The sequence below is a fragment of the Taurulus bubalis genome, assembly GCF_910589615.1.
Source record: "Taurulus bubalis genome assembly, chromosome: 4".
Classification (NCBI taxonomy): Eukaryota; Metazoa; Chordata; class Actinopteri; order Perciformes; family Cottidae; genus Taurulus; species Taurulus bubalis.
Window position 1 is genome coordinate 12,272,383 of NC_136592.1, and position 26,400 is coordinate 12,298,782.

At 40.4% G+C, this 26,400-nt stretch overlaps 1 protein-coding gene across 1 annotated transcript; it reads right to left on the reverse strand.

Moving 5' to 3' along the window:
* Positions 1-1,553: 1,553 nt before the first annotated feature.
* ano5b (anoctamin 5b) lies at positions 1,554-24,428 on the reverse strand (the record flags this gene model as incomplete). The annotated part of the gene is made up of 21 exons (XM_079217202.1): positions 1,554-1,778; positions 1,876-1,981; positions 2,482-2,660; positions 2,840-3,045; positions 3,225-3,355; positions 4,517-4,614; positions 4,823-5,001; positions 5,133-5,358; positions 5,475-5,549; positions 5,658-5,809; positions 6,308-6,368; positions 6,590-6,695; positions 7,649-7,783; positions 7,880-7,995; positions 8,702-8,821; positions 9,079-9,363; positions 9,537-9,605; positions 11,219-11,326; positions 14,150-14,214; positions 19,569-19,613; positions 24,353-24,428. 21 exons carry the CDS (start codon positions 24,426-24,428, stop codon positions 1,554-1,556), a joined length of 2,763 nt encoding a protein of 920 aa, XP_079073328.1.
* Positions 24,429-26,400: the final 1,972 nt, after the last annotated feature.

Genomic DNA, 26,400 nt, shown 5'->3' on the forward strand with positions numbered 1-26,400 from the left:
ACGTCTGACATCTGCATACTTTATCAACAAGTGACGCTCAGCAAACATTAGCAGATGTCTAATCCTGAGATGTGAGTTGTTCAGGCTTAGTTCTTGACTGTGAGATCATATGCATCATTTACATTAAAAAAAGAGGTTTTAATATAAACACAAAAAAACCTAAACACATGTGAAGCTAAAGATGATAAAAAGTGATCCTGTATCTAATAAATGACTGTAAAGAAAACAGATGTAAATAAATATATATATTTGTTTTACCACACTAGTCCCTGGTCAAAGTAGCAATTTATTGAATAAAATGTTTGAATAATTGTCTGAACTAAGCCTGCTAGATGGTCGTTATGAGACAACGAATAGTACAAAATAAGAAATCAGGTGTGGCAAATATTGTATCAGTAACTCTAAATACAAAAGCTTAAGCGACTTTAAATACAAAAGCTTCAGGCTACAGAGGATAATTAGCTAATTGCACGGCAACCATTTAAATAGATGATATATTATTTATAGTTACAGAGAGTATGAACAGTTACTGAAATCCTCACCACATGTCTCCCAACCAGGGCACAATGAGTTATTCTCCTTTCTGTTTATCTCTGAAACAACGATTATAATTGTTTATGCCTACGGTATGTAGATACCCAATAATGTGAATTCTGAAAACAGAAATATAGGCCATTTATTATCCATGTGCAACACAAGGAGGAGTAGAGTCGACACATGATCGACCTGAACTCATGCACACAAACTCATTGTATTCAAACAGAAAATCTGTCGGAGATTTTGTCTGTTGGCTTTTTTCTCCTGGTAGAAATCTTCTAATTGGTCCCGCAGCAAGTTGGAAATGCATTTTGAAGGTGAGATGCACAAGCCTGCAACTGCTGTCACCATGCTACTAACACAGATACACACTTCTGATTGTTACAGTATCTCTGCAATATGATGGAGGTACTTGGTTTTCAAATGCACAGACTTTAGAAGACTTTCCCTAAAAATCCTCTCATACCAAAACTGACAATCTCATAGCCCTGCTATAGATGAGTGGAACTAAACACTATGTCGCTACCAATTTATATGATACAAGATATCTTTAAAATTATATGATTTTTTTACAAACATTATAAAAACAGACACATTTTCTTTTCTCAACAATTGACTTCTTCATCTTGTATCTAATTTAGAAGAATCACATGCAGAACACTTAATTAATGATATCGTAGCCAACTCTTTAAAGGGTAATTACACGTAATATCAACACCACAAACGTTAACTCTATTGGCACAGAAAGAGATTATTATTTTTCAGTCAGAATACATTACATGGGAAACGATAAAGGCTGAATTTACAATCTTTTCGCTCTTTGCTGTTATTTTCCCACTATCTTTCAATGGCACAGGAATGTTGTATCTGCTTTAAGCAGATTTTAAGCAAAGTGAAATGTTTCATCCTAATATAGGAGTCCATTCAGCAATAAAAGATAATAGCGTTTTTTAGCCCAAAGACAGAAGCTCCTGTACATGGATGCTCTCCGTCCGTTCGTGGCTCAAAGCTTGAGGCTACAGGCACTCAGACAACACTTCATGCCTGTCCATCATCAAGGACATTTCTGACTGCGGTTCTGTGATGAAACTGGCACTCAGCTGGAGTTTGAGGCTCTCCACCTCGTAGTTATGCAAGTACTCTTGAATCAAGAAGCGTTCTCGTTTAAGCCGAGCCCTCACGTCTGAAGGGATGTCAGGGATCATCCACGCCACGAAGAACTTCACCACAAACACAACGTGCTGCAGAGGGAGAATAATCACGTGGTCAAGATATAATCATTTAGCTCTGAGCATTTATTCTCTGAGCAATTAGTGGGAAGAAGCGGTGTTGTCTTACCTCCATGATGATAATGAAGGCCATTTTGGCTGCCAGGATGTGCCAGAACTGCATGGTGTGAGTGTACTCCTTCTGGTGGCCTGGAGGGTAACGGTAGTCACGGTATCTGTACAAAACGACGTCATACAGTCAGTAATGTTTCATCAATGTAATCATGAAAGAAAATGTGCTGATACCAGCACACATCAGTTGATCCGATAGAAACTTTCCAGATAGCTTATACTAAATAAATACGTCTTCTTGAATTAAAAGCAAAATATATGTAATGTACACAACACTGGCATATCAGAACTCTTTAAAGTTGATATACCTTTTCTTTTTAACTCTTTTTTTTCTCTCCTCCACCAACTCCTGAGGAAAATATATGTCTCTTTAGGCGGTAAATGCTCCACTATATTCACCAGCTAGTCTCTAACTCTGTTTGTTCACCAGTGTACAGATCATTTATCAGGTCGTTCTTTGCTAGAAGCAGCTGCCAGTAACGTCTGGAAACAACGCTATTAGATTTGAACATGAAAATGAGTGATTAGTGCAGCTGTAAAGCTCTTTAGAAATGTCAAAATAAGCTGAATCCAGAGTCACAACAAGCTCTTTAAGCTATAATACCTGCAGGTAGTGGTGGAGTTATCAAACCAGTCGTCTCGATCCTCGGGCAGATAAGGTATCTGGGAGATGTTGTATATCGACAGGCTGCTGTTAATGTATCCCCTCATGCTGCGAACTTCACCGCCATACAGGAAGACCATACGGGGAATCATGTCAGAGGTGAATGCTATTATGAAAGCCTGAGACAAAAGAAAGCACAAAAGGGATTCAATGAAATGTTTGAGTCTGCAGTAAAATTGCTGCAAATAAATCTTATTTTGAAACACAATGTCATTCTGACACCTGTTTAACATCCATTAAAATACAGAAACAGATTAGAGAAATAAACATATTCCTGCACTACACATACAACACTCACGTTGGTAACAACAGACAAAATGGCCACTGCGTTGAGGATTTCCTGCCACGCTCCGATGTTGCGGGCCTTGGACGCTACTGGTCTCCTGAACTGGGTGGTGAACTTCCAGGCGTCCACCCTGATCTCCAGGATGTTGTTGAACAGAGCCAGCAGCGGAGCCAACGGGAAAGAGGCCACAAACAATGTGATGAAACCAAACTGGACCACTGAAAAGTCAGGGAGAGCAGGCAGAGAGAGTTAGTGATAGTTAGTGGGAGCGGAAAATAATAAATGGAATACAGGGATAGAAAACAAGACAGCGTCCATATATCATACAGAAATGTATCTTGCTCTCCTGCGTAGATATCATCTCTGTATTGTAAACAAGGCAAGTGACGTATCTCACCCATCTCCAGGTACTCATAAAACAATCCCAGCTGGCTGAAGTTCAGCAGGGCGTTGTCCTGCTCCCAACGGCTGTTATGGTTCTCAGGATGTTGCCGTCCCTTTCTGCTAGTCCACCAGTTACGCATCAACCTGTCGAGAAGAAGAAACAGATGTCCAACGGCAGAGATCTGAGGTCGAGATTTTCACAAAGCCAACAAGTAATTTACAAAGAGACCTTCCTTGATCACCACAGTGATGACACTATTTATAGCTGCTGTCCTATACAATTTTTTTTGCAACAACTACTATTGACAACAATACGCAAACCAAAATATTTTAAATGACCATACATGTAGCTGATATACTGTAATGTGTTGCGTTTGACAAATGGAGCCTAAGCGGTAGTTCAGGAAGGAAGACCCTATACAACGGGTCATTCATATATCTCAGTCTATTTCTCCCAATTCATTACGGTAGCAGCTGATCTGGGGGGGCGTCCACTTTTAAGCAACCAACCCGATGCGACACTGTGTCTCTAAGCCAATCATATCGTGGCTGTCAAACTTTAAAGGTGTTCTCTTCTCTGCTTGCTGTCAGTTGTCATTTTCAGTTCAAACAAATGTGACCCTCCTCCACTCCAGTCACCTCCAGGCAGCAGGCAGTCATACTCATTCATCACTGGATGACAGCAACTCCCTTCTTCACCACCACCACTAGTGCCTGGACTCCATGGGGGATTCTGCCGGATCAGAACTCGGAGTCACTGCCCCTTGTTTATCCTGGTTCAGGATAGAGTCTGATCGCCAAAGACTTTGCACTATTCATTGTCATACCAACGTAATAAATGTATTGTTGAAGTCGGAACAAGTCTCTCCTGATTGAAGTACTGACCGTGTTTAACACCTTGGACTGAGTTTGGCTGATAATGTCTTCTTCTTCTAAACTTTGAGGCTTTTTTGTGTCAGTAGGTAAACGTAAATCTTTCCTGTAACTGATCATGGTAAGTCGTGATCTAAATTTGCGTACCTTTAGCCTCTCTCAGCCTATTCTTAATAAATATTGTGTTTGTGGGGTGGTCAAACTTTCATTGTGTGACCATCAGAGGTAAAATTAAATGTTATTAACTGAGTTCCCTCCATCTTGAAGAGGGTGTGAGCATCTGAAGCAAGCTGCAGAGCACTTGTGCACATAACATATTTATATTTTAAAAAGAATAGAATAAAATGCAATTGAAAACCTTGATTGAAAATGATTCTCTTGTTCTGATGACTTATTGAGATGAATAAGAGGTGAAAGACTGGGTGAACTCACGGCAGCAGAGCTTCCTGAATGTTCCCCCAGATTTGTTTTCCTGACATCACAATCACCAGCTGTGTGGTCAGCTCAATCAGGCAGCCTCCAGGGTCACACTACAACAGGAAGACGTTTTTAGTTTACAAAACGTACTTTCAATTGATGCACTTCCTGTTGGCAGCACCAGATTATGAAGCTGTCCTCACTGGTACAAACATGTGGCAAAAAAATGTACGGCATGAACCTTCCCTCTTCTATCAGGATGTTTACTTAAGATAAATCCATTACTTCAATCAGTATTGTATAAAGGGCAAGAAAACTCACTTCCTCATTCCTCAGTTTGCTCCTTTTGCCAAACATATATGTGTAGTTGCCAGGAAAACCAACAAATTTTCCCTTGAAGAAGGCCACGTAGAAGCACGATGAGTAGTAGTTGACAAACTGGAAGAGAAACATCTTCATGGTCAGCCGGTTCTCGTACTCAAGATGGGTCTTTGGGATTTCTGCAGGAGGCGAACACCAAATAGTAAATCAGCGTAAAATGTTTATAGCATCAAAGATGACTATTGTACACTTCTGCCATTTGAGCTTAGTCTTTCTTTGGTTCAGTGGATATCAGATTCAATCTCTTTACCCATATCAGTGATCCAAACGGCCACCCTCTCATAGAAGAAGTTGAGGATCATGATGATGACAAAGTTGATGCAGGAGGCGGTGACAGACGTCGCCAGCTGTGGAGTGATGAATCTGCCCACCACCTGGATCTTCCTCATGGGGTCTTTCATGATACTTGCAAAGGCAGCATACACAGCCAGCCTGTATGCTATGACCCCAATGATACAGGCCACTATCAGAGAAATCTGTGGGAGCACACACATGTAAAGCTGAGCAAGTATCTATACGCTGGGGAAAATACTCACTATGAATTGTTGTAAATAGCACGCATACACAAGGACTGAGATAAATATCCAGTTACCCAGAATATAACAGTGGCAGCCGAGAGGCAGAAGCGAGCACACTTGCTGGTGATAGGGAGGTACGGCTCCATTTCCTGAAACATTAATATCATTTATTCTTTAAGAAGTAAAGCCACGATGCAATTTTTGCAAACCACAGAGTGCAAAATAATGATTGTGTTTATTTTCATGTTTCGAAGCACCTGAGTAATCTTGTTGAGTCTCCTTTTAGTGCATCGGATCTCAAACTCAGGCCGTATTTGAAGCTGCTGCTGTTCCTCCTCAAAGTCCACCAAGTCCCACTCGTACTCCAGCCGGGCTTGGCGCCGTTTCCAGAACTCCAAAAACAGAGTTACTGCAGAGTAGATTTGAAGAAAGGAAGCAGAAAGTTGTAAAATCATGTAAAAAGCATTGTACAATGAGAAGTGTGTGTGTGTGTGTGTGTGTGTGTGTGTGTGTGTGTGTGTGTGTGTGTGTGTGTGTGAATCCATTTTTGGGGCAGATATTTTATGATCTGAATAATGTTCCCCTGACTGAAAACAGACAATGCCTGTATTGGGTTTTAGGAGTGTACTGTGTTTCAGCTGTGCTACAACACGGCTTGGCTTGCTGCTCATGAGCCCAGTTTTCTTTTATTGGCACCGTTGGCCTTCATTGTGCAGGACTAGCTTTCTGCCTGGTTCGTAAATATCAACATAACTGTGCTGGCATCTTGTTTTGGGCTCAAGCAGCACAGATTAAGGTTGACGCTTCAGTGCGAAAAGGCTTTAATTGTTCAAATCTGTCGCACAGGAGGGAGTAAACTGGGTCTGCCACACGGGTTAAACGCAGTAAGAGCAGCATTGACACTTACCCCAAATCCCCATAAATATGGCAAAGAAAACTGTTCCCTCATTGTCAAACAGATGGGATTGCTGGAAGAGAGATTATGGAAAAATTATTTCCTCAGAAACATGCTGGGTACGAACATGGTGACATACTGCTGACTCGGCAGGATACAATTAACTGCCCATATTTAAGTTCCACACACTGATTACAGTATATCACACTGAACACACTGAAAACGATCACATGAAATATATGCTTTTAGGTTTTACAATGGTGTCTAATGAACATATGAAGTGTGATGTTTTACCCAGGATGAGAGACACGTAGAGTTGAGCTTCCAGAAAGGACACTTTTTATCACAAAGCGGACACATCACAATACTTCCTCCAATATCAGCGTCACATATTTCTTTGCTAAAAGGAGAAAACAAAGAGACTTAAACAAAACAAAATACATGGGCATTCAATTCTAATCAGGCCATCATGGATTCCTCTGTCCACATACGTTTGTGTACTTTTGGTTTGAGGCTGCTTTTCCAAGTTGGTGCTGGACACTTTAGTTAAAATAAATCTTAGTGCAACAGCATACAGATACAGTGTACCCAAAATAACCATTTGTATATCAATTACTCAACCCGTGTTGTATTCTTAAGGAAAACCTTGTTTCCCCACATGCCCCAATGGTGAAAAGATCATTAAAAAACTGAGAAATAATGAAGCACACTAGATCCATATTTACCAACAGCAAAACTATATAAAAACATCCGTTAATCCACGTCTTATGCATCCAGGCGTATGCTCAGTACTTCCCAAACACATGCATCTCTGCTAAAACCGTCCTAACTAAAACACTTGTGCATATGTTTGGGATCTAGTGAGTGTACGACTGGATAACTGAGACTTGGATTATACTGCACAAGTCTTGATATACCTTTGATAGTTTGATGTGCATTTACTTCAATTTATCAAGGATTTTCTCTGTTTTTTTATTCTTCAATCACCAAACAAAGTTTTCTTCACAAATTCAAGGTAACACAGGAGGTCCATGAAGACTTGTTTTTCCTAAGTCTGATGTGAACAAACTTGACTGGGCTGCACAGAGCCCTGACCTCAACCCCGCCAAACACCTTCAGGATGAACTAGAACGCAGACTGTGAGTCAGGCCCTCAGTGGATCTCATTACAGCACTTGTGGCTGAATGGGGGCCAAAACATATGCAGCCAGGTTCCACAGGTTTGTGGAAAGTCTTCCCAGAAGTAAGGAGGCAGTTATAGCAGCAGATGAAGGTTGGTTAAATGGTCAACATTGACATATGGGTGCAGTTGGATGTCCATACATTTTGGGCTATTGGGTTATCAACTACAAACCTTGACATGTTATCCTCATAGCTGAGCACGCCATAGATGAAACAGATAAGGCCCATGATGGCTGCAAAGAACAGCATCTCAGTGTAGAAGCCTAGCCAGGCAAAGTAGATCCCAATCTTCTCCCCATAGTACTTCCTACAACCAAAAACAGCCAATTAACTAACACGCTTCAGTAATATTTATTCTTTTGTGAAAACAAAGGGTGACAGCACTCATATGTTGCTTGTTTACCTGATGAGGTTGAGAGGCTGCTCTTTGTAAAAGCACAGAAACCTGGCCCAGTTCTTGTACAAGTTGTAGCGCTCACTCTCGCACTCAGCGTTTCTCGCCCTTTTCCAGTATCGACACTGAAAGGAAAAGAAACAATGCAATATGGGGCTGTTGAGCAAAAGATCTTTGGAAGTTGAAGAAAAAAGTTCTCTGCAAAAAGAGAATGAGTGTGTTTCTGATCATGTTTAACTATTCCTTTTATTCCTTCATCCTATTTTCCTTGAAGTAAAAAAGAAGGAATCATTTTTATATATCACATTATGCTGAGACCATGCTCATTTTAATCACATTGCTCTAGCACTGGGAAATAGACAAAGATATACCTGACAGGTACAAATATACTTGAAATAAAAGTCCTGCATTACATTTTTTGCAAACCAATTTACTACGACTATATTCTTTTTAAATAAAAGTCACAGCAACAGTAGTAGTAGTACTACTGAAAGTGGCACTAGTAGTAAAAGAAGCATTACTCCTTCTACAGAACTGTTCCTGCCTGTGTGTTTATTTATCTTGTGTTAAATATATGAAGCAATTTAATGTTATTTGTGGTCCAGGAAGCGTTATTAACTACTTAATATGGAATTGGGTTACTTATACTTATATGCATCACATCATAAATCTTGCATGTTGAGTCTAAACCTAGATTAATAACTGGTCACAGTATTCTCCCAGTGTAATGAAGTAGAAGTAAAACAGCTCATGAAATGGAAGCGCTAAAGTAGATGACCATCGATATGTTTGACCTCTACATGTTTATGTCTTGTCTTCCACGTGTCTTACGTCATGTAGTGGAAAGGCTGCTGTATACGTCCCATTGCTGATCAGTCGCTTGATTCCCGTCTTTTCTCTCTCTTTCTGACCCGCTTTGTAGTACGGGCAACGAGCCAGGATGTAGAACACCTTACAACAAGGACAGGATTTACCAAGAGATTAAAGGATTTGGATTTTTAGAAACTTCTTAGCTAAATGCATTTAGCATTTTGTTTCATTGTTGCGCAAGCCTGTTCTAACAATGTGGGTGGGGTAACTGCTAAAACAATTCTCCAAGGGTCAGCCTGTACAGAAAAACGGTGAGAGTTAAACAGATTTATCATTCATAAATACTTAAATCTCAGACCCAGGAGAGAGTATTCTGATTTTAGAAAATAAATACTCACAATTCTGTTTCTTGTGGAAGGCGGGAAGAAATTATCTTTGTCAGTGATCAGGAAGAAGTCGGTCTTGCTCTTGTCAAAGGGGTAGGTGAAGTAGTCAGGTTGGGGACGCATAATGTGCTCTGGCAAGCGGAAAGGATGTGAGAGCCACTCCAGTGGGACATCCTGACCGTGAGGGACATCACTGGTTTTGAAGGGAACTTTGATCTTTAAGATGTCAGCATAGGTGGTCAGTACATTCCACGGAGCATGAATCTTTAAGAAATATGTCTTTTTGTCTTTGGAGTCCTGATACAAGGAGAGAAAAAATACTAATTATTATTTACATAATTTCCTTCAAGTACTTGGATGGATGGCAGTATAATATGAGCCATCCCTTTAAGACTTTTCCTGGAGAATGTGGTGCGCCTCAGTAAACTATCCACTAGGTGGTGCAGGCACTCTGTGGTGGAATTTCTTACCAATTTGTCCTCGGTCTCCAGTTCCAGTCCTTGCTTCTCAAGGTTGGCCTCAAACTCCCTCCTCCTGTCCTGTGGGTAAACACACACACATCGCAGGCATGATAGCCACACACACTCTTAAAGATACTGTTATAACTTCCAAATGGATACAAGGGACAATTTAATGGCCCTATCAAAGGACACTTGGGAGGCAAACTCTCAACTCTCAACTTAAATACTGTGAGGACAGTGAGCAGCATATTAATGTTTTAGATGTTACTCTTATTTCAAAAAGCCGGAAACAGTGGTACCATGGGGGGAAAAGGTTTTGTGACGACAACAGAATGATAATGGAAAACCTATACCACCTTTATTACATAAAGTGTTTTGGAAAATTACACAAATACATTTAGATTTAATTAATATGTATCAAGTAAACTTAAAATATGGCAAACACAAACACTGTACTGCAAATTAAAATGGAAAATATCAAATAAATATAATATAAATATATTATATAAATATATATCCAGTGAAATGATTAAAAGCAATGCAACAAACTACTTGAGGTAAGTTTGTATCCTTGAGGTTTGAAAAAAGTGAGCCTTCAAAATGTTCTTTTTTTCTTCTAAAGCAATTTTCAGAAGTTGCATGTCGGCTGTTTAAGGTATTCCTCAGTTTTGATGTCAACATAGTGCTACCATTTCAGATATACAAACTAAATGGTTCAACCTCTGAGCTCAGTGCGATCTTTGGCACTGTGGTTGTTCTGTGCAGCTTTCAGGTGTGAATGTAAAAACAGCCTTCCTCAAAAAGAGAGTGTTGGTTTTAGTGAAATCTCCCTGGATAAATTAAGGAAATTAGAAATTAGAAAATGTGGCGCTGAGATTGAGGACGACCAGTCATCTAGGGATTCAGAATGCTGTTTGATGATGATGATGATGATGATGATGATGTAGCCATAACATGCTTCAAATATGAAGATTTTGAATAGCCTTACATGCATGTAGGTGGACAACTGTGCAGAGAGCAAAAAATACTTCCAATAAAGGTTAAAGACAAGTTGCTCTTTACTGGAAGCAATTGTGAAAACTCTAATGGACAACAAATTCCATCCTAGTGAATACAAATAAGAAAACAATGAGAATCCATGAATGAAAATGAATTAGGACAATACACTGGATTCACTAACATGTAGCTAACTGTCAAATGTCAATGCTCGGTATAAACAAGATATCAATTACAAATAAATAAGTATAATCCAGTAATTAATCTAGTAAACATAAGCAAAAGTCCACAAGAGTAAACAGTTGACCAGACAGTATTTGTAGCAATAGTTACTTAAAATTAGGGATGTCCCAATCAAGTTCCTTTAATCCCGATTCAAGTCCTTTAATATCTGCAAATACTGATAACATAATTTTATTGACCGATATGTTAATTAAATATGTACCCGTCACATTGAAATAACCGATGTAGGCCCACCTTATTTTTCACAAGCTAATTGAACCAAATACTGAAGGCCACACATGTTGTGTGTCTCTGCTAAATATATAATCTGAATCCCATTTCCTCTTAGCAGTACCACGTCTTCCTGTTCTGGATATAGGAGTTATGTAACATCAACAGCATCACAGTTAGTCACACTGTAAAATGCTGAGTGGTCAAATGACGACAACGTGTAACTTTTCTGTTCCTCTTACCTGTTTCTTCTCTCCATCTTTGTCATCTACATAGGACAACACAAAGTCTATCCTCCGAACTCCGTCCCTGAAGAACACGGTGTCTTTGTTTGGTTGTAGCTTGTCAGTCTGAAGGAGAAACACACAGACTAAATGTAACGCTCAACTTTGTCACAGAGTAGGAAGCGAAAGCTAACAGACATGCTAACAGACCTTTAAGAAATTAAATCTGAATCTTGAAGACAGACATAAAGGGCTCAGACTTTAACACGGATAGATATGCAGTCATATATATATATATAGAGAGAAGCACATTATGTCCCAGAAATATACATGTAATTTAGGTTATAGGCTGCTGAGTCCAGGGAGCAGTGGTATTGAAAAGTATTTAAAGAGAATGTTGTTTACTTTGGAGAAAAGTTTAGCCCAAGGCCTCAATGACTGCATAAAAACCACATAAAACAGGACATTTTGGACACAGTACAATAGAAGTTTGTCATTATCCAAAAGTAGTTGATAGTAGAGGAGAAACATGCTCTGCGTGTTCTTCATCAACTTTTGTATTTCACTCATTGTCTTACGACATTTTTTTTTTTTACACTAATAACATTAATGTTCATTATTTAACAGCACCCTTTCTGGAAGAGATCAAATCATGAAAATGTATGAAATATTAAGTGATCTACGGTATGTGATATACTGTAATCAGTGTCTACAATATACAGTATGTGTCCTTATTTGTAGTGCTGTTAATATGTATTTCATAACCGTTAAACAACCGTGTTTTCAGTCGTTTACTGAACCCCACCCAGCTGGTTTATCAGAGCCTCCCATCCACTAACAGACCTACAGGGGCGTGTGTGCTGCTCGTTATAGTGTTATTTAATCATGCTCGAACCTAATGAGAACACTGGAAACAGAAGTGTTTGATAGATTACCACTGATCCAATCATGAACAGAAGTCGTACATGACAGAAACATATTGTAATCAGTGTTATGAATTAAGATGAATAAACCATCTGCTTGTTGTCCTCACTGCATCACTGAAAACCCAACAGACTGCTGGCCGTTTGAGCAGCGACAGTTTATTTCTGTCTCGCCGAGAAGAAAAGAGAGGAGCCGTTAGAGACCGAGAGGTCTTGTGACTCAGCGATGCGAGTGGGGAGTTGACAAGAGGGTCAGTCATCTAAGCCAATGAAATGACACAAACACAAACATTGACACAAGCTCAAAGCAAAACAACTTACACAGAGATATAACAAAAGCCACCTCTACCTCCATAATTGTTGCTCAAAATCTTATTAGAGGCAGCTGATTTTGGATTGTAAAATTTTAAAAATTAAATAGATATTTAACAATGTAACTATAAATAAGTAGTTCAACATTTTGGGCATTATATATTCACTTTTTTGTGAGAGTTGAGAGTTAAATACCAGTCTTATGTCGGTACATAAAGCAACAGCTTGCTGTTGCTTTATGGTACTATGGTACTACTATTTAACAGACATACAGAGCGGAGTGATCAGTGTGTGTGATATCGGAGGGGCGCGTGTTCAGTCCGCAGTCCGCAGTCGGATTTGTACGAACCTGTCAGTCTCTGTGTTATGCTAAGGTTGAGCTAATAAAGTTAGCGGAAGATACAACGGTCTCCTAAGCTTATTATACACATACACCTCCAGAAAACTTCAACTTCTCTCGCCTGGATCAGTGGCCGGAGTGGCGCCAGAGGTTTCATCGCTTCAGGATAGCAACGAAACTCAATAAAGAACCCAGAGAAGTACAGGTCTGTACGCTTCTCGACTCGTTGGGGAAAGAAGCCGAAAATGTTTTCAAAACGTTTACGTTTATGGAAGAGTTCGAGGAAGATGCAAATGATTATGAGACTGTAATGGCGAAACTGGACAGTTATTTCGTACCGAAGGTGAATACGATTCATGAAAGAGCACGTTTCCATCAGTGCACTCAAAAGCACGGAGAAACCACGGAGGAGTACATCAGAAGCCTGTATGAGCTAGCTGATACCTGTGCATTTTTAGATGTGAAAAATGAAAATATCCGGGACAGGTTAGTCATAGGCATATTAGTTAAAGAGCTATAAGCGAAGCTACACCTAATGCCAGACTTGACCCTCAATAAAGCGGTAGAGCTAGTGAGGCAGTCTGAGCAAGTAACGGGGCATAATAGCCAGCAGGGAGCTAATGCTAACTGTTCTCAAGTGAGTGAAGTAGCTTACAAGCAGAGTGCGCAATATAATGAAAAACAGAGCAACGGAAACTGGCAGACAAAAGGGACCAGAGAGAAACAAGGTGTTAACAATAAGGGACACAAATGTTCTAGATGTGGCAGAGTGCATGCTAAAGAAGACAAACGTGCCGCACGTGATGCAGAATGCCACAAGTGTGAGAAGCTAGGACATTTTGCAGCAGTATCAATGAGGTCACTGTACCCTATGAGGGAGGAGACGGACATGGACGGTAAAACTGCCGGTGCAAGATATTAAAATTGAATTTAAAATCGACACCAGGACACGCCCCCCTGAACACGCCCCCCTGAACACGCCCCCCTCCGATATCACACACACTGATCACTCCGCTCTGTATGCCTATTAAATAGTACCGTTACATTATACTAGCAACCAAATATCTGAGCTTAGAACACTGCAAGTAGGTTGAGCTCTTGTTGACAGGAAGTCAATGCACTCAACAAATTAGCTAGCGGTTACCCCACATAAATAATTAACAATTTTACACATGTTTGTATGTACTAAATCAACTAAATATAACAAGAGATAACACACTAATTGGTGGTTGGTATGCTGATTTGTTTATCTTCAGATAGAACCAGGCAAGCGGTTTCCCCGTCTCCAGTCTGTATGCTAAACTAAGCAAAGCTACCTAGCTTCCTTCCCATTTGTGAGTTTGTTGAAACACTCGTAGAGATGATGGAGCTTACCTCTGTATGTCCAGGCAGTGTTGTTTGTTCAGGTAATGAATTGACATCAGTTCCACCGTTTTCATCTGCAAAAGAGAGAAGACATATTTGTTTATATATATTTATTAAATGCGAAATGGCTTACAGGCGTGTGACCAGACGATTATTGATTCAACCCCAGTCCAGTAGAAAATAAATATTGTTCCCAGTTCTTTAGTTATGTTTAAGCAGAGCTGCCAACTTTTCAAAAAACCCTGGAGTGAGATTTTGTCGGGGGTGACCAAAATTTAGCCGCTCACGCAGCCACACATGTTGGTGGCTCAAATATCAGGAAATTTGAATTAATTTGGCGTTGTACCCATGTTGTACCCTGCATTTTGGTGGTTTGTGGGGCCTAAAGTCGTTGATAGGGGCGGCCTACTAGAGATGGACAACATTGGTTACATTCTGTGAAGCAAAGACATAGCTGATGGTCCACCCCCAGGACATGTTGGTTTTAAGTAGATGTTATTTCATGCATTCTAGTGGATTTTTAGGTGGTATGCTAAAGATGTAGCCTGGTACCAGCCGAACTTAGCCCCGCCCACAACATTTGAGGTCTGGACGTTCGGTCTGGCACTGCTCCGTTGGGGAGAAATGATCCAAAATCAAAAATTGTTTGGACCAATCAAATTGTCAGGGCGGGCTTTATATGATGATGGACAGATGACAGTAACGTAATCAACCACGTCACCAAAGAGCGCTTGGGAACCACATGTCATTAACATACCTTAGTCCAGGGGTGGGCAATTCATTTTCCTAAGGGGCCACATGAGAAATTTGGACCGTTGTGGAGGGCCGAACCAATAGTCTGAACTTAATTCAATTAACTCAATATGAATGTTATTACTTTATTAAAAAACTGTAAATTATATTGTTTTGAGCTGCTACTGGCAAGAATACATGTTACAATAAGGCTATGAAAATAAGTTAACAAAAATGTAAACCGTACCTTAAATATGTATGTTAAAGACCAGAAATGTATTAACTTTAAACAAAAGCGTTTTTGATGTTTTCCAGTTCAGTTGTTCTTACTCGGTGAGAAAAGTCCAGTCTGTGTTGCTTGAACATGAGCATGAAGTCTGGTTGAATGAGGTGGAGATGTGACAGCTGACAGGTATCAGAGAGAGAGGATCTGATCTGTTGAACTTCATCACTAGAATGTTTGTTCTCATGTAGGTAGATCCAAAGAGAACCAACATCTTCTGAGCATCTTTCCTCATGTGAGGAATGTTCTCCTCTTTGAGAGAAGAGTGAAGATCCTGACTTAAAGTGCTCTGCCATAGTGGATCAGACCGCAGGTCAGATTCGCGGCGGCTTAGCGCCATTAATGTTCAATCTGGAGGCGTAGACTGCAGTGCGAGGCTCCATGGGAGGCGGGGGTCTCGCGACAGAAACTGCATAACAATACGCTTTCACTTCAGTCGGCAACACTGCCCGTAGTGAGGCTGCATAAGTGAAATGAATAAATCGCCTTAGTAAGTAAAGTAAATGCAGTGCCGTTTGTATTGCATTCATGGCGTGCACCTTATTTATTTATTTTTCATTTGTGATTGACCTCACGCGGGCCAGACTGGGAGAGCCGCGGGCCGTAAGATGCCCAGGTCTGCCTTAGTCTCTGCTCCTCCTGAGTTTCTCCCGCGGTTGTGTCCGTTTGAAAATCTTCTTCTGTTGCTAACTTCGGGACTCTTTGGGGTAGGGTAGGATGTCTATGCAGCGAATAGGTTTACAGATGCGCTCCTTAACGCCATCTATCGTCGGGGAGTTAGAAAAGGAACGAACGCGCCTCTGCCCAAAATCTGAATTTTTTTTTTGCCGTGAGAAATTGGTTGTGTGGCGTGAGTGCGTGTGAAAACATTCAAAAGCGTGTGTCACACGGCGAAACCGTGAGAGTTGGTAGCTCTAGTGAGTTTGAATTGTCATGTTATAAAAAAAAAATCTAAACACCTGCTGTGTATGTGACTTACAAAGGGATAGTTCAGGTTTTTTATTTTATTTTCATTTCATATCTTGGCCTTCAGTTTAAAGGTGTGCTGATGGGTCATGCCAAATGTAGCATCTAAACTCGTAAAGGGAAAATACTGGAGACCCAGCAACTGATGGCTGTTCAAACTAAACTATATGTCACAATGTGTTTTCTTTCAAGAGAAACAGTTGACTTTTCAGTCATCCGTTGCACCTTCCTGCTTACATGTGCCCACACCCAACAAGGGAAAACAATTGCTCCAAAAATAATTGAATTGCTCGAATTGCATCATGTGCTTGTTTAAACAGTTCATGAAAATGGTCCACGCTAGCCTGACATGTAGACAGACCTTTAGCAATCAAGAGGGTATTCTTCTCTACTGTCACACCAACCTCCAGTAATTTAGGTAAGTTAGGTTATGCTCTGTTTATATCAATGCAGGATACGTGGTATGTAGGATAATACTAAGGTTCACTCAAAACCAAACTCTCCCTTTTAGAGAAATGAGCCGGACAATAATTGTTATGGCGCCACAAGCATCTCAGACAAACTCAGTTTAACAAATACAAATCCTACAGTCTCTTGGCAACATCAAGCAGAGGGGCTGAGAGAGATGAGAAGCACAAAGGCAGCAGCGCACACACACACACACACACACACACACACACACACACACACACACACACACACACACACACACACACACACACACACCCTCTTCCTCTCACATACAATGACACACGACATTCCTGCCTCTCTCTCCCTCCACACTGGCAGAGGGAATGTGATCATGTAGCACTGCTGTGCTCGCTGCCTGCTCCCCTATTATTCCTGGATGATGGGAAAGTGGCACTTCCTGTGGGGGAGGCTGGAACGTGCATGAAGACATCAGCGAGGGGGAGGGGCCCGAGGTGGGCGTTGCTGCTGTGCCAGAAGTCTTACCTCCCCTTATATGAAACACATTCCGCACACAAAGGAGCCTTCTCTGATTAGACACAATGATATTACAGGCAGCAGCGTGAGCCAATGAGAGAGGGGCTGTTGTGGCTCCATGTGGAATGAAAAGGTTGGGGAGTCATACGAAGGAATGAACATATGCCATCAAAATCCCTGAGGAGTACAAAGGGGAAACCGTGTGATATCTTCCAGTGGGCTCGTGGGAAGCATCGTTGACTGTGCAGCCAATATTATATTTAATCTGAGCAGCTGTTTTTCTCGTTCCTTTTTTTTTTTGTTTTGTTTTTTGGTCTCACTCCAACTGTGCACAGTCAGTTATCAGAGTCTGACTTGAGCAAACAGAAGCAAGGGGCCAGCAGTGTGTTATATGCTCCCACCGCGAGACAAATAAATGGAGAAAAAGGTCATACGGAGTAGGCTGCCTTTTGTAGAACTGAGCAACAGTGTCAGTCTTAAATGCACAAATGAGCATACTCAAATAACAAACTGTATACACAAATCACAGTTATTCATTAATGGAAAATTACCTTGGTGACTGTGGCATTTGAACAACTAATTTAAAAGTAAATTTCATGCACTGTTTTCTAACACGCTTTCCGTGCAACCCCAAAAAACCTCAGCTAATACAGTATAGCTCTTATATTCTTCTATAAACATGCCCACCAGCAGAATGCCAATTTAGTGAGAAATATGCCAGTAAATATGCCAGTCTTGTGAGCTCTAAATCAACTGACAATTTTAACCACCACTTAAGAGAGAACTAGAATCACAAATGGTCAGCTGGTGCAGAGCATTGCTCACTCATATGAAAGCCATAAGCTAATGCCAAAGCCAAACAAGATGTATCTTGTTCGCTTTGATTTTGATTTGGTGTATTTGTTGAGATGTTTTACATCATTTATAACTTATAACTTTTTAACTTAAAGATGGGGGGCTGACAAGAGACAGGTTATAGAAAGAATGGTCAAAAGCAGCCGGGGCTGAGGAAGGCTGACTCGTGTAGGTCGAGCTTCACTCTCAGTTCAGGCCTTAAATAAATCAGTGGCCTTCAGTATATCAGAATAGGAGGTCACTCGTATCAATATATTAGTTTTCAGGGCTTTGTATTCCTTCCTGACACAAGTAAATCCACTATTCCCAAGCTGAATAATACCAAATCCTAAATCACTACAACCTGATGAAGTCTCCGTTCTCAATGACAGTGATTGCCTTTGAATACAAAATCTGCCTCTCATGCGTAGCCCCCAGGAGAGCTGCACATGTAGTGCTCCACAGTTTCATTTGACATGGCAGCATGTGTAACTGGCAGGAGAGAGAGAGCGGCCTCCCTTCAGTGAATCCCTTCAGTGAGTCATCAAAACAAATCTTATGAAAGGGAACCTGCATCTCAAAACGTGAACCGACATACAGGGTCTAGTATTTGTCTAACGACTGTGAGATGATATCTCAGCCGCCCACACAGACACAGACACAGACACAGACACACACACACACACACACACACACACACACACACACACACACACACACACACACACACACACACACACACACACACACACACACACACACTTACGCAAGCACAATAAATAATGTATATGAATCTATATCAAGAAACTATCATGAACTTACAATCTAGTTCCGACACTTGGTGGGCTAAGAGCACATGTACACCAGCAGTGGTGGAAGATAATAAAGTAGTTTACTGAAGTACTCATAAAATAAGATACTCCTTTATTAATCCCACAGAAGGGACATTTGCAGGACTACAGCAGCATAGTAGACAGTACAAAAGAACAAACAGACCTAAGTAGAAAAACAAGATAAAAACAGTATAATAAATACGTAATCACACAGTTACGGTTTAATAAATAAGCTTAAAAAAACTAACATATGATATAGTAGATATACTGAGTGGTTGTTAATTTTTGTTGTTCACAGTAGTTTGAACAAATGTATTTATATTGCACAGTGTGTACATAGGATTTATGTTGCATTGAATAAATAAATGAATGAAGAATTGTCAGTTTTTGGTATGTGTGGTCTACTGGGAGCGTACTTCCATTCTTTCTATACTTCTACTCCACTACATTTTTTTTATATGAAATATATAGTTATTATTTACTTTGAGAGAGAGAGAGAGAGAGAGAGAGAGAGATAGAGAGAGAGAGAGAGAGAGGACACAGTTATGAGCACAGGACACAGCAGACTCAGCTACCAGGAGCCAGGCTCTGCCGATACAATCAGAACCTGAGATGGAGGCTGAAAGAGCAGACAGACACACAGACATCTTGGGTGTGATTAGCAGACAAACTGGAAAGCGGTGACAAAATGAACAGAACAGAAACAGAAAGAAGCTTCAGCATTGAGGAAAGTTCGCCATCATGAAAGAGCGAGTGGATTAAAAGAGAAATAGCAAAAGTGATGATGAGAGAACGGACAGACAGGCGTCACATAAAGCCTCCGATCTGCCCGTACCTGAGTGCAGGGTTATCCTGAATGCGGTCAACACTGCAGGACCATCTTAAAAGGACAGACAGATAGACACAGATTAGTGTTAAACTGTAGGTGGGGAGAGGTGAATATGGACGCTTGCAGAGAGCTGAGACGGTCTGATTGACGGCAGATCCACCAGAAAGCCTCACAGTGTGAAACAGTGCCCAGGGCTTACTTACTCAAAGCACTGCAGAGACAATAAACAACATAAAAGCTCCGTAGAACATTTGATCTCTTGTGGCGATCAGACTGGGTCTTCCATCTGTGGCACAGCATCTGAATAAACAGTGATGGTGATGGCCTGAAAATGATGCATGGGTAACATGAGTTTGACTCAATAATAAAACTATTGTTTTTTTCACTGTGACTCCAGCTTGCTGTGTGGGTGTCTCCTCTCTGAAAGAAAAGCCCCATTAGCAGCTCTTGTGTAGCTCTCCCACCAGGGTGGCACTCAGCCAGACCGCCCTGCTTACTCCTTTCAAACAGATACACCTCAGATCATTGTTTTGCTTTGCCCTTCAACGAGTGCAGACAAACTAACCACAACTCAATATTGTGACGACATGAACCTTTTCTAATGGGAAGTGATACAAACATGTCACAGATTGCCCTACAACTTCCCTCTAAGATGAGTGTTGTTGCCAGGTTGATTGTGTGTTGATGTATATGTAATATTCATGTGATGTAGGTGAGTACTTTGGTCTATAGGTCACAGTCAAAGTCAACCACCACCCAGTCTCAGACAAGCTGAGTGCCTGTCTTGATGATTAGTTATTAGGCAAATGGACATATGAAATGGTAAAGCACAAGACTGAAATATTAAATGGCACACCAAAACATATGAGTGATAGATTCCTGACAGTCTAGAAGGCGTGTTGTGCACCACGATACAGTGAAACCACAACATCCTGAGCTCAAACCGGGTCTAGGGCTGCTATGACAAGACATCCTCTCTATCTCTCTCCCTCCACATTTCCTGTCGAGTCAGCTAAAATACAAAAGGAAAAATCATAAACTACTCCAGGCAAATGTGAATTTTGTTGTTAGATTACGACCAAACAATACCAACTAAGTGAATAGTGACAGTAAGGAGTGAAACATATTGACAAACTAACAAAACTTTGTGTTTGCATCAGGCTGCAACACAACTTTCCTGTCTTATTATCAGGATACTATCGTCCCAAAGGGGAGATTTCCTGACAATCCCCGGAAAGTTTGAGTGTAACAAGTGCAACAACACTACAAACTCTAATACAAGAGGTCGTATTATCTTCATAAGACACAACATAACATAAACATATTTTATGAAGGTATATTTAAGATATATAAGATGTATAAGAAATGCCAAAGAGTACTTGTCAACACAGACGAGGACACAGAAAAGTGTTCTCTTGCTTGCATGCCATGCAACCTTTGGCCTGATTGTTTGGTTTTGATATAATGATGATGTGTGTGATGGCAATAGGGCAAATAAGTATGCTTGACTCGCATTTGCCTTATGATCATATTATTATAATTATTATGTACCCAAAGGCCAGACAAATAGTGCAATGCATGTGGAAGCCATGTTCTTCACTTCAATCTAAAAAAATAAAGCTTGGAAAAGACAATTTGGATCTAAAACAAAATAGCCAAAACAAGTCTACTTCAGTTCTCCTTTAGTTTGTTGGGAGGAAATCTTGGTTGCTTTCCTTGTCTTATTTAGTGCCTCCATCAAAGGGGGTAATGCAATTACAAGGCCTGTTTCCATAGGAACTCTTTGGCTCTGTTCCACCTCTGAATAGAAAATGACTTCATCTGCCATGGCTGCAGAGAGCAGAGTGAGATCACCTTAACAATCCCCTTTGAATATGATCAATTACTAATAGTTATGAATTACTGACTAACTGCATCTGATAGACAACAAACTGGCCATCCGCTACAGTTAGGCTCCTTTGAGTCTAATTCAAAGGATGAGCTGAATAAAGACGACACCAAGTACCTGCTGTGTCGTTGTATATATTGTGACAGTACATCATCCAGTAGTCGGACATCAGTCATGACTGACAGTGTTTGGACAGCTGTGAACGAGGTAATGCACTCCAAACACACATGTACGAATATAAACCGAGGTGAGGACAGACCCCTTCTTCTTTCCCATGTGGCTGAAGGTCGGCCATGATAAGAGCCTGAACAAAGCCTTTGCAGAGCAAGAGACATCTATTAACCCACTGCTAACTCTTGATAAACAGGCACGTGTCTTCATTAACAACTTGCTGATTAATACATTATAGTGTGGGCTTTGAATGGGAAAGGTCTGATTGGGATTGCATGATATTCCCTCAACACATGTTTATTCAATGTGAATGCTGGGGAATAAATTATCTTTATTTTTCACTTCCCTTAATGATCTCTCAGTGACGCAGCGTTATAAATGCTACTGATTTCATCCAGCTGTTAGCTAGACGGTTATCATTCAAGGGAGATACAGGTTGTTGTTTTTTCCTTTAATAAGAGTGATGACACTTTTTAATCATGTAAAAATATATTTTAAAAATAACTCTGAAATAAATACTGAGTTGCATTTCTAAATGAAGTCGTCAACCGTACAGAATAATAGTTTCAAGAGGGGTTTTTTTTTGTGCTTTTTTTTTACAGTAACCGTTATATTCAAGACTGATAATAAAACATGTAAGGAGCTTGACATTACTTGAATTATTTCCTTACATAGCAGAAAATCAATATATTCTGGTCACTTTCATAACAGTGCTGTAATTACATCTTAATGTATCAATCTGCTTATAAAGTTATACGGTGCACTTATAATAATGCTTAAATGGGCATTTGGCCTTATTCCAGAATATTCAAAAACTGTTTTATTTCAGGAGTAAAAGCAAACTTTAGTCTCTCGTTCTCTGAGTCATCTTCTGGAAAACGTAGTAGTGCTCTTATCATGAGAGCACCAGACTTTTCCAATCAGGGGTCAAGCAGAGTCAAAAGACAAGATCAGTCAATAAATGCTGTGCGTGTATCTTAAGAGTATTTTGTTTTTTAAGGTAAAAAAAAGTTTCTGCTGGAAACAATAATGACTCCATGGCACAATTGCTATACTTCAACAGACATCGGCGCTTCAGCTACTGACCTTTAGACTATGATGAAAGTTTAATTCTGCACATTTAAATATGAAGTTAAAAATGTCAATGAGAGGATACGACAGGTTTGAAATAAAAATGTTAGTCCTTGAGAGAAGAGACATGGAATATTAGGGATTCAGGACATCGTATAAAGGTCTTAGCACATCGTCTCAAAGCCACTATTTATTGCTGTACATAAGACGAATCTATTCATGCATGGTTCATTTAAACTTTTAAGTGAGCCTCACATTATGAAACATTATGTTCTGTATCAGTCGATAACCACAAAGGGCCTTTACTGTCCACACTCAGTTACCTTTCCATTTAACTGTATATTATATTTCAAATATTAGGGAGAACACAACCACTGCTCACTAAAAGACTGAATATTCAGATAGCTTATGTAAGAGCCAACTCTGGGTTTTCCTCGTTTTGAGAGATCTGTTGCTTTAGAACGAAACCACGAAAATGTCATCTTCACAGACTGTCATGCTGTAGGAGCTATGGGAGACACAATGCAGCACTTAACAGACCACAGCCCTCCAATACCAGGACATATGGAGCTTCATGGAAGTAATTTATCTGAACCCATTTTCTGTCTGCAGAGGACTGTACACCAAATAAAAGCTTATTCCATCACATTTATGAAAGTGGCTTGCTGTTTTGAAAAGAGTCAGTTAATCCTGACTATCTCAGAGGAGGCAATCCAACTAAATGTAGAAACACATACTCAGCTTGACAGATAGCATGAATTATGAAAAATGAATTTGTTTACTCACATGCTTCATCATCTTTTGCCCGTTTGTCAACTTCAATTAATTTACAATGAAAACATGGATATGAAGATGCTTCTTGTGCTGGGATATTGCCTGAAATCTGCCTTTTGGAAAGACCTACCAGTTTTAAGGGATACAAAGCACAAAAAAAATACTCCCCACACAAATACCCAGCATGTCTGTTATGATCTGTTTCCTCCTGGCTAGTCATGGGATCGCTGTAAACTTGCTGTGAAATACATGAAACATCAGCGACAATATATCTTCTGTGCAAAAGTGTTTTTTTTTTAATGGATCGTTCTGCTATACTTCACTGGGATTTGACAGCATACTGACCTCCTGACTGAGATAACTCTAATTACTCCAAATCCTTCCCAAACGCTCACTCGTTCTGTTCATGCATGATGTGATTGCGCACAGCCTCAGTGCTGAGAACATCAGCCAAACACACAGCTTTAAGAAATATAAATCGCTTAGCATACCTTAAAAAAGTTAGAACTGAGCTGTGGCCAAAACACACCCATGCCAAGTAACACAATTGTATGTAATTGAGTGCCACTCAGATGGTAAACAGCCATAATTTGATACATGTCACAAGGGTATAGCTTATATTCGTTAAGGGTTTACTTTAATTACACGACCAGTTCAAAAGAATAAGGATTATCTCAGCCAAGGATAATGTTGGGATAAAGATTATGTATTCTAACACCATACAGGCCAGTGTGTTTCTTTGCCAGAGTATATATGCTATAGCTACAGCACAAGCAGTAGAAGTAAGACAGCCTTTAGGATAAATATTAAACATGTGGCAGCATAATATATAAACATCCTCGTGACCAGCTGTTGAAGGTTAATGCGTACATATGTATTGAATTACCTCCAGTCTGGGAATCCGTCGCGTTCTGCAGCTCGATCAAAGTTTCATCCTTCGCCTTTCCCGTTATTCGTCTCATCGCGGCCAGCGGGGTTATTCTAGAGACCTCCTCAGAAAAGTGGGGACAGGCAGTGAGAGGATGCGCGTCGATGAAGACATCGGCTGATCTCACGCGGCAATCAATGAGTCCGATTTAGATTATTGGATGGATTATGAATCATAGCTATAACCGATCCTCACAGAAACTGTACCCTGCCGGGCTCCCTTGCGCTACCCGAGAAGACCAGGCTCTCATGAGGACTCATAAAGGGGAGTGGCACGGCTTTTTTTCCGTCGGCAAAATGGTGCGTGTGCGTGTGAGAGAGAGAGGGAGAGGGAGAGAGAGAGAGGGAGAGAGGACGGTGGAGAATGTTTAAACCTCTTTAACCTGTATAGAAAGAAAAGCATGTGAGTTGTGAATCTTGTTGTTGTGGTAAATATGGTAAAATAGCAGCAGGAGCAGATTACCTGAGATCTTTTAAGGACCACTCAAACACGAGGAGCTGGCAGGGAGTCTTCTATAACAGGAGGACATCGTGTGGCTATTTCCAATATTGCACACATGTATTTAACCCTTGTGTGGTGTTCGGCTCTGCGGGACCCGTATTCATTTTTTATCAAAAGAAAAAATATTAATATATACAATACCTCAGACACATTAGTCTTGGCTCATTTTCTGGGAAGAACATACATCAGAACAGATTTTCAATGACCACACACTGTAAACCTCGCCTACACATTAATATTGTATACAGGATGTGTATGTGTGTGTTGTTTTTATGCCCCTGTCGTTCCCGCACAAGGTTGCATTGTTGGTAAACGCAAGCACCGACACCTGTCTGCTCTTACATTCCGACACATTTGAGCCAATTAGGAACCAGTCTTTATTTGCTCATATTCTATCCCAGCTTCAAATTGGGAGCGGACACAGTAAATATAGCTTTGCCCGTGTGGTTCCTTATTCACAACTGTTGGTTGGCCAAAAGGTGGCCAAAATAGTCTGCTCAGAGGGCCTTGCAATTGATTTTGGAAGAGAGAGAAGTTGTTGATGATGATGATAAAGATGATGATGATGATGATGATGATGATGATGATGATGATGATGATGATGATGATGATGATGGAGAGGAAGAGGTTTCAGAATGTGAAGATCACATTTATGAAAATTCAGAGTCTGACAGTGACTTTGAAGAAGAGGATGAGATTGAGCATCAGCTAGTTCCAAAATGAAGACGAGCACCAGGACCAACCCATCAGCAGATAGCAAGTGAAGAAATATGGATGATCTGATCTCAGGGTTCTATGCTCTGACCTCAAGGTTCTATGCTTTATCCTCAGGGTGCTATGCTCTGACTTCAGGGTGCTCTGATATCAGGGTTCTATGGTCTAACCTAAGGGTTCTATGCTCTAATCTCAGGTTATATGCTCTGATCTCAGGATTCTCTGAGGTTTTTGAAAAATCTCTCTGGCTGGTGTTTATTTTTCACGTCATCAGTTTTAGTCTTTTTGGCTCAGATAAAACAAAACAATTGGTAAAGACAAATTACTGCATATAAAATGGCCAATGCAAAAATGAATAGTGTATTACCCTTTATGATGATGTATATATCTGACGTGACAACTTATTGAAAAGTGAGAAGCAGTTGAGCATTAATGACTTAAATAATCATCAATGGCTTTTTTACAACCTGGCAACCTAAACTGTGCCCATATCAGTGTTGTATAGGCCTGTGTGAAAAAAGGAGCATGCATGATTTATCAACCAATACAGACATTAGTTGCAAACCCCTTTAAGAATGATGGACATTTAAGAAAGTGGTACAGACAATTCAATATTGTATCTTGTAGCTGTCCAGCTGTTCACACCTGAATAAAAGGTTGTGGGAATTGGTTTGTCTCTTCTAAAGTACATGGAAATGGGTGCATGAGCCTTAGAGTATGTGACAATATACCCCGTCACAATCTGCAGCCTCAAAAATTGATAAAGTAAGTTGTTAAATCATGGTATAGCG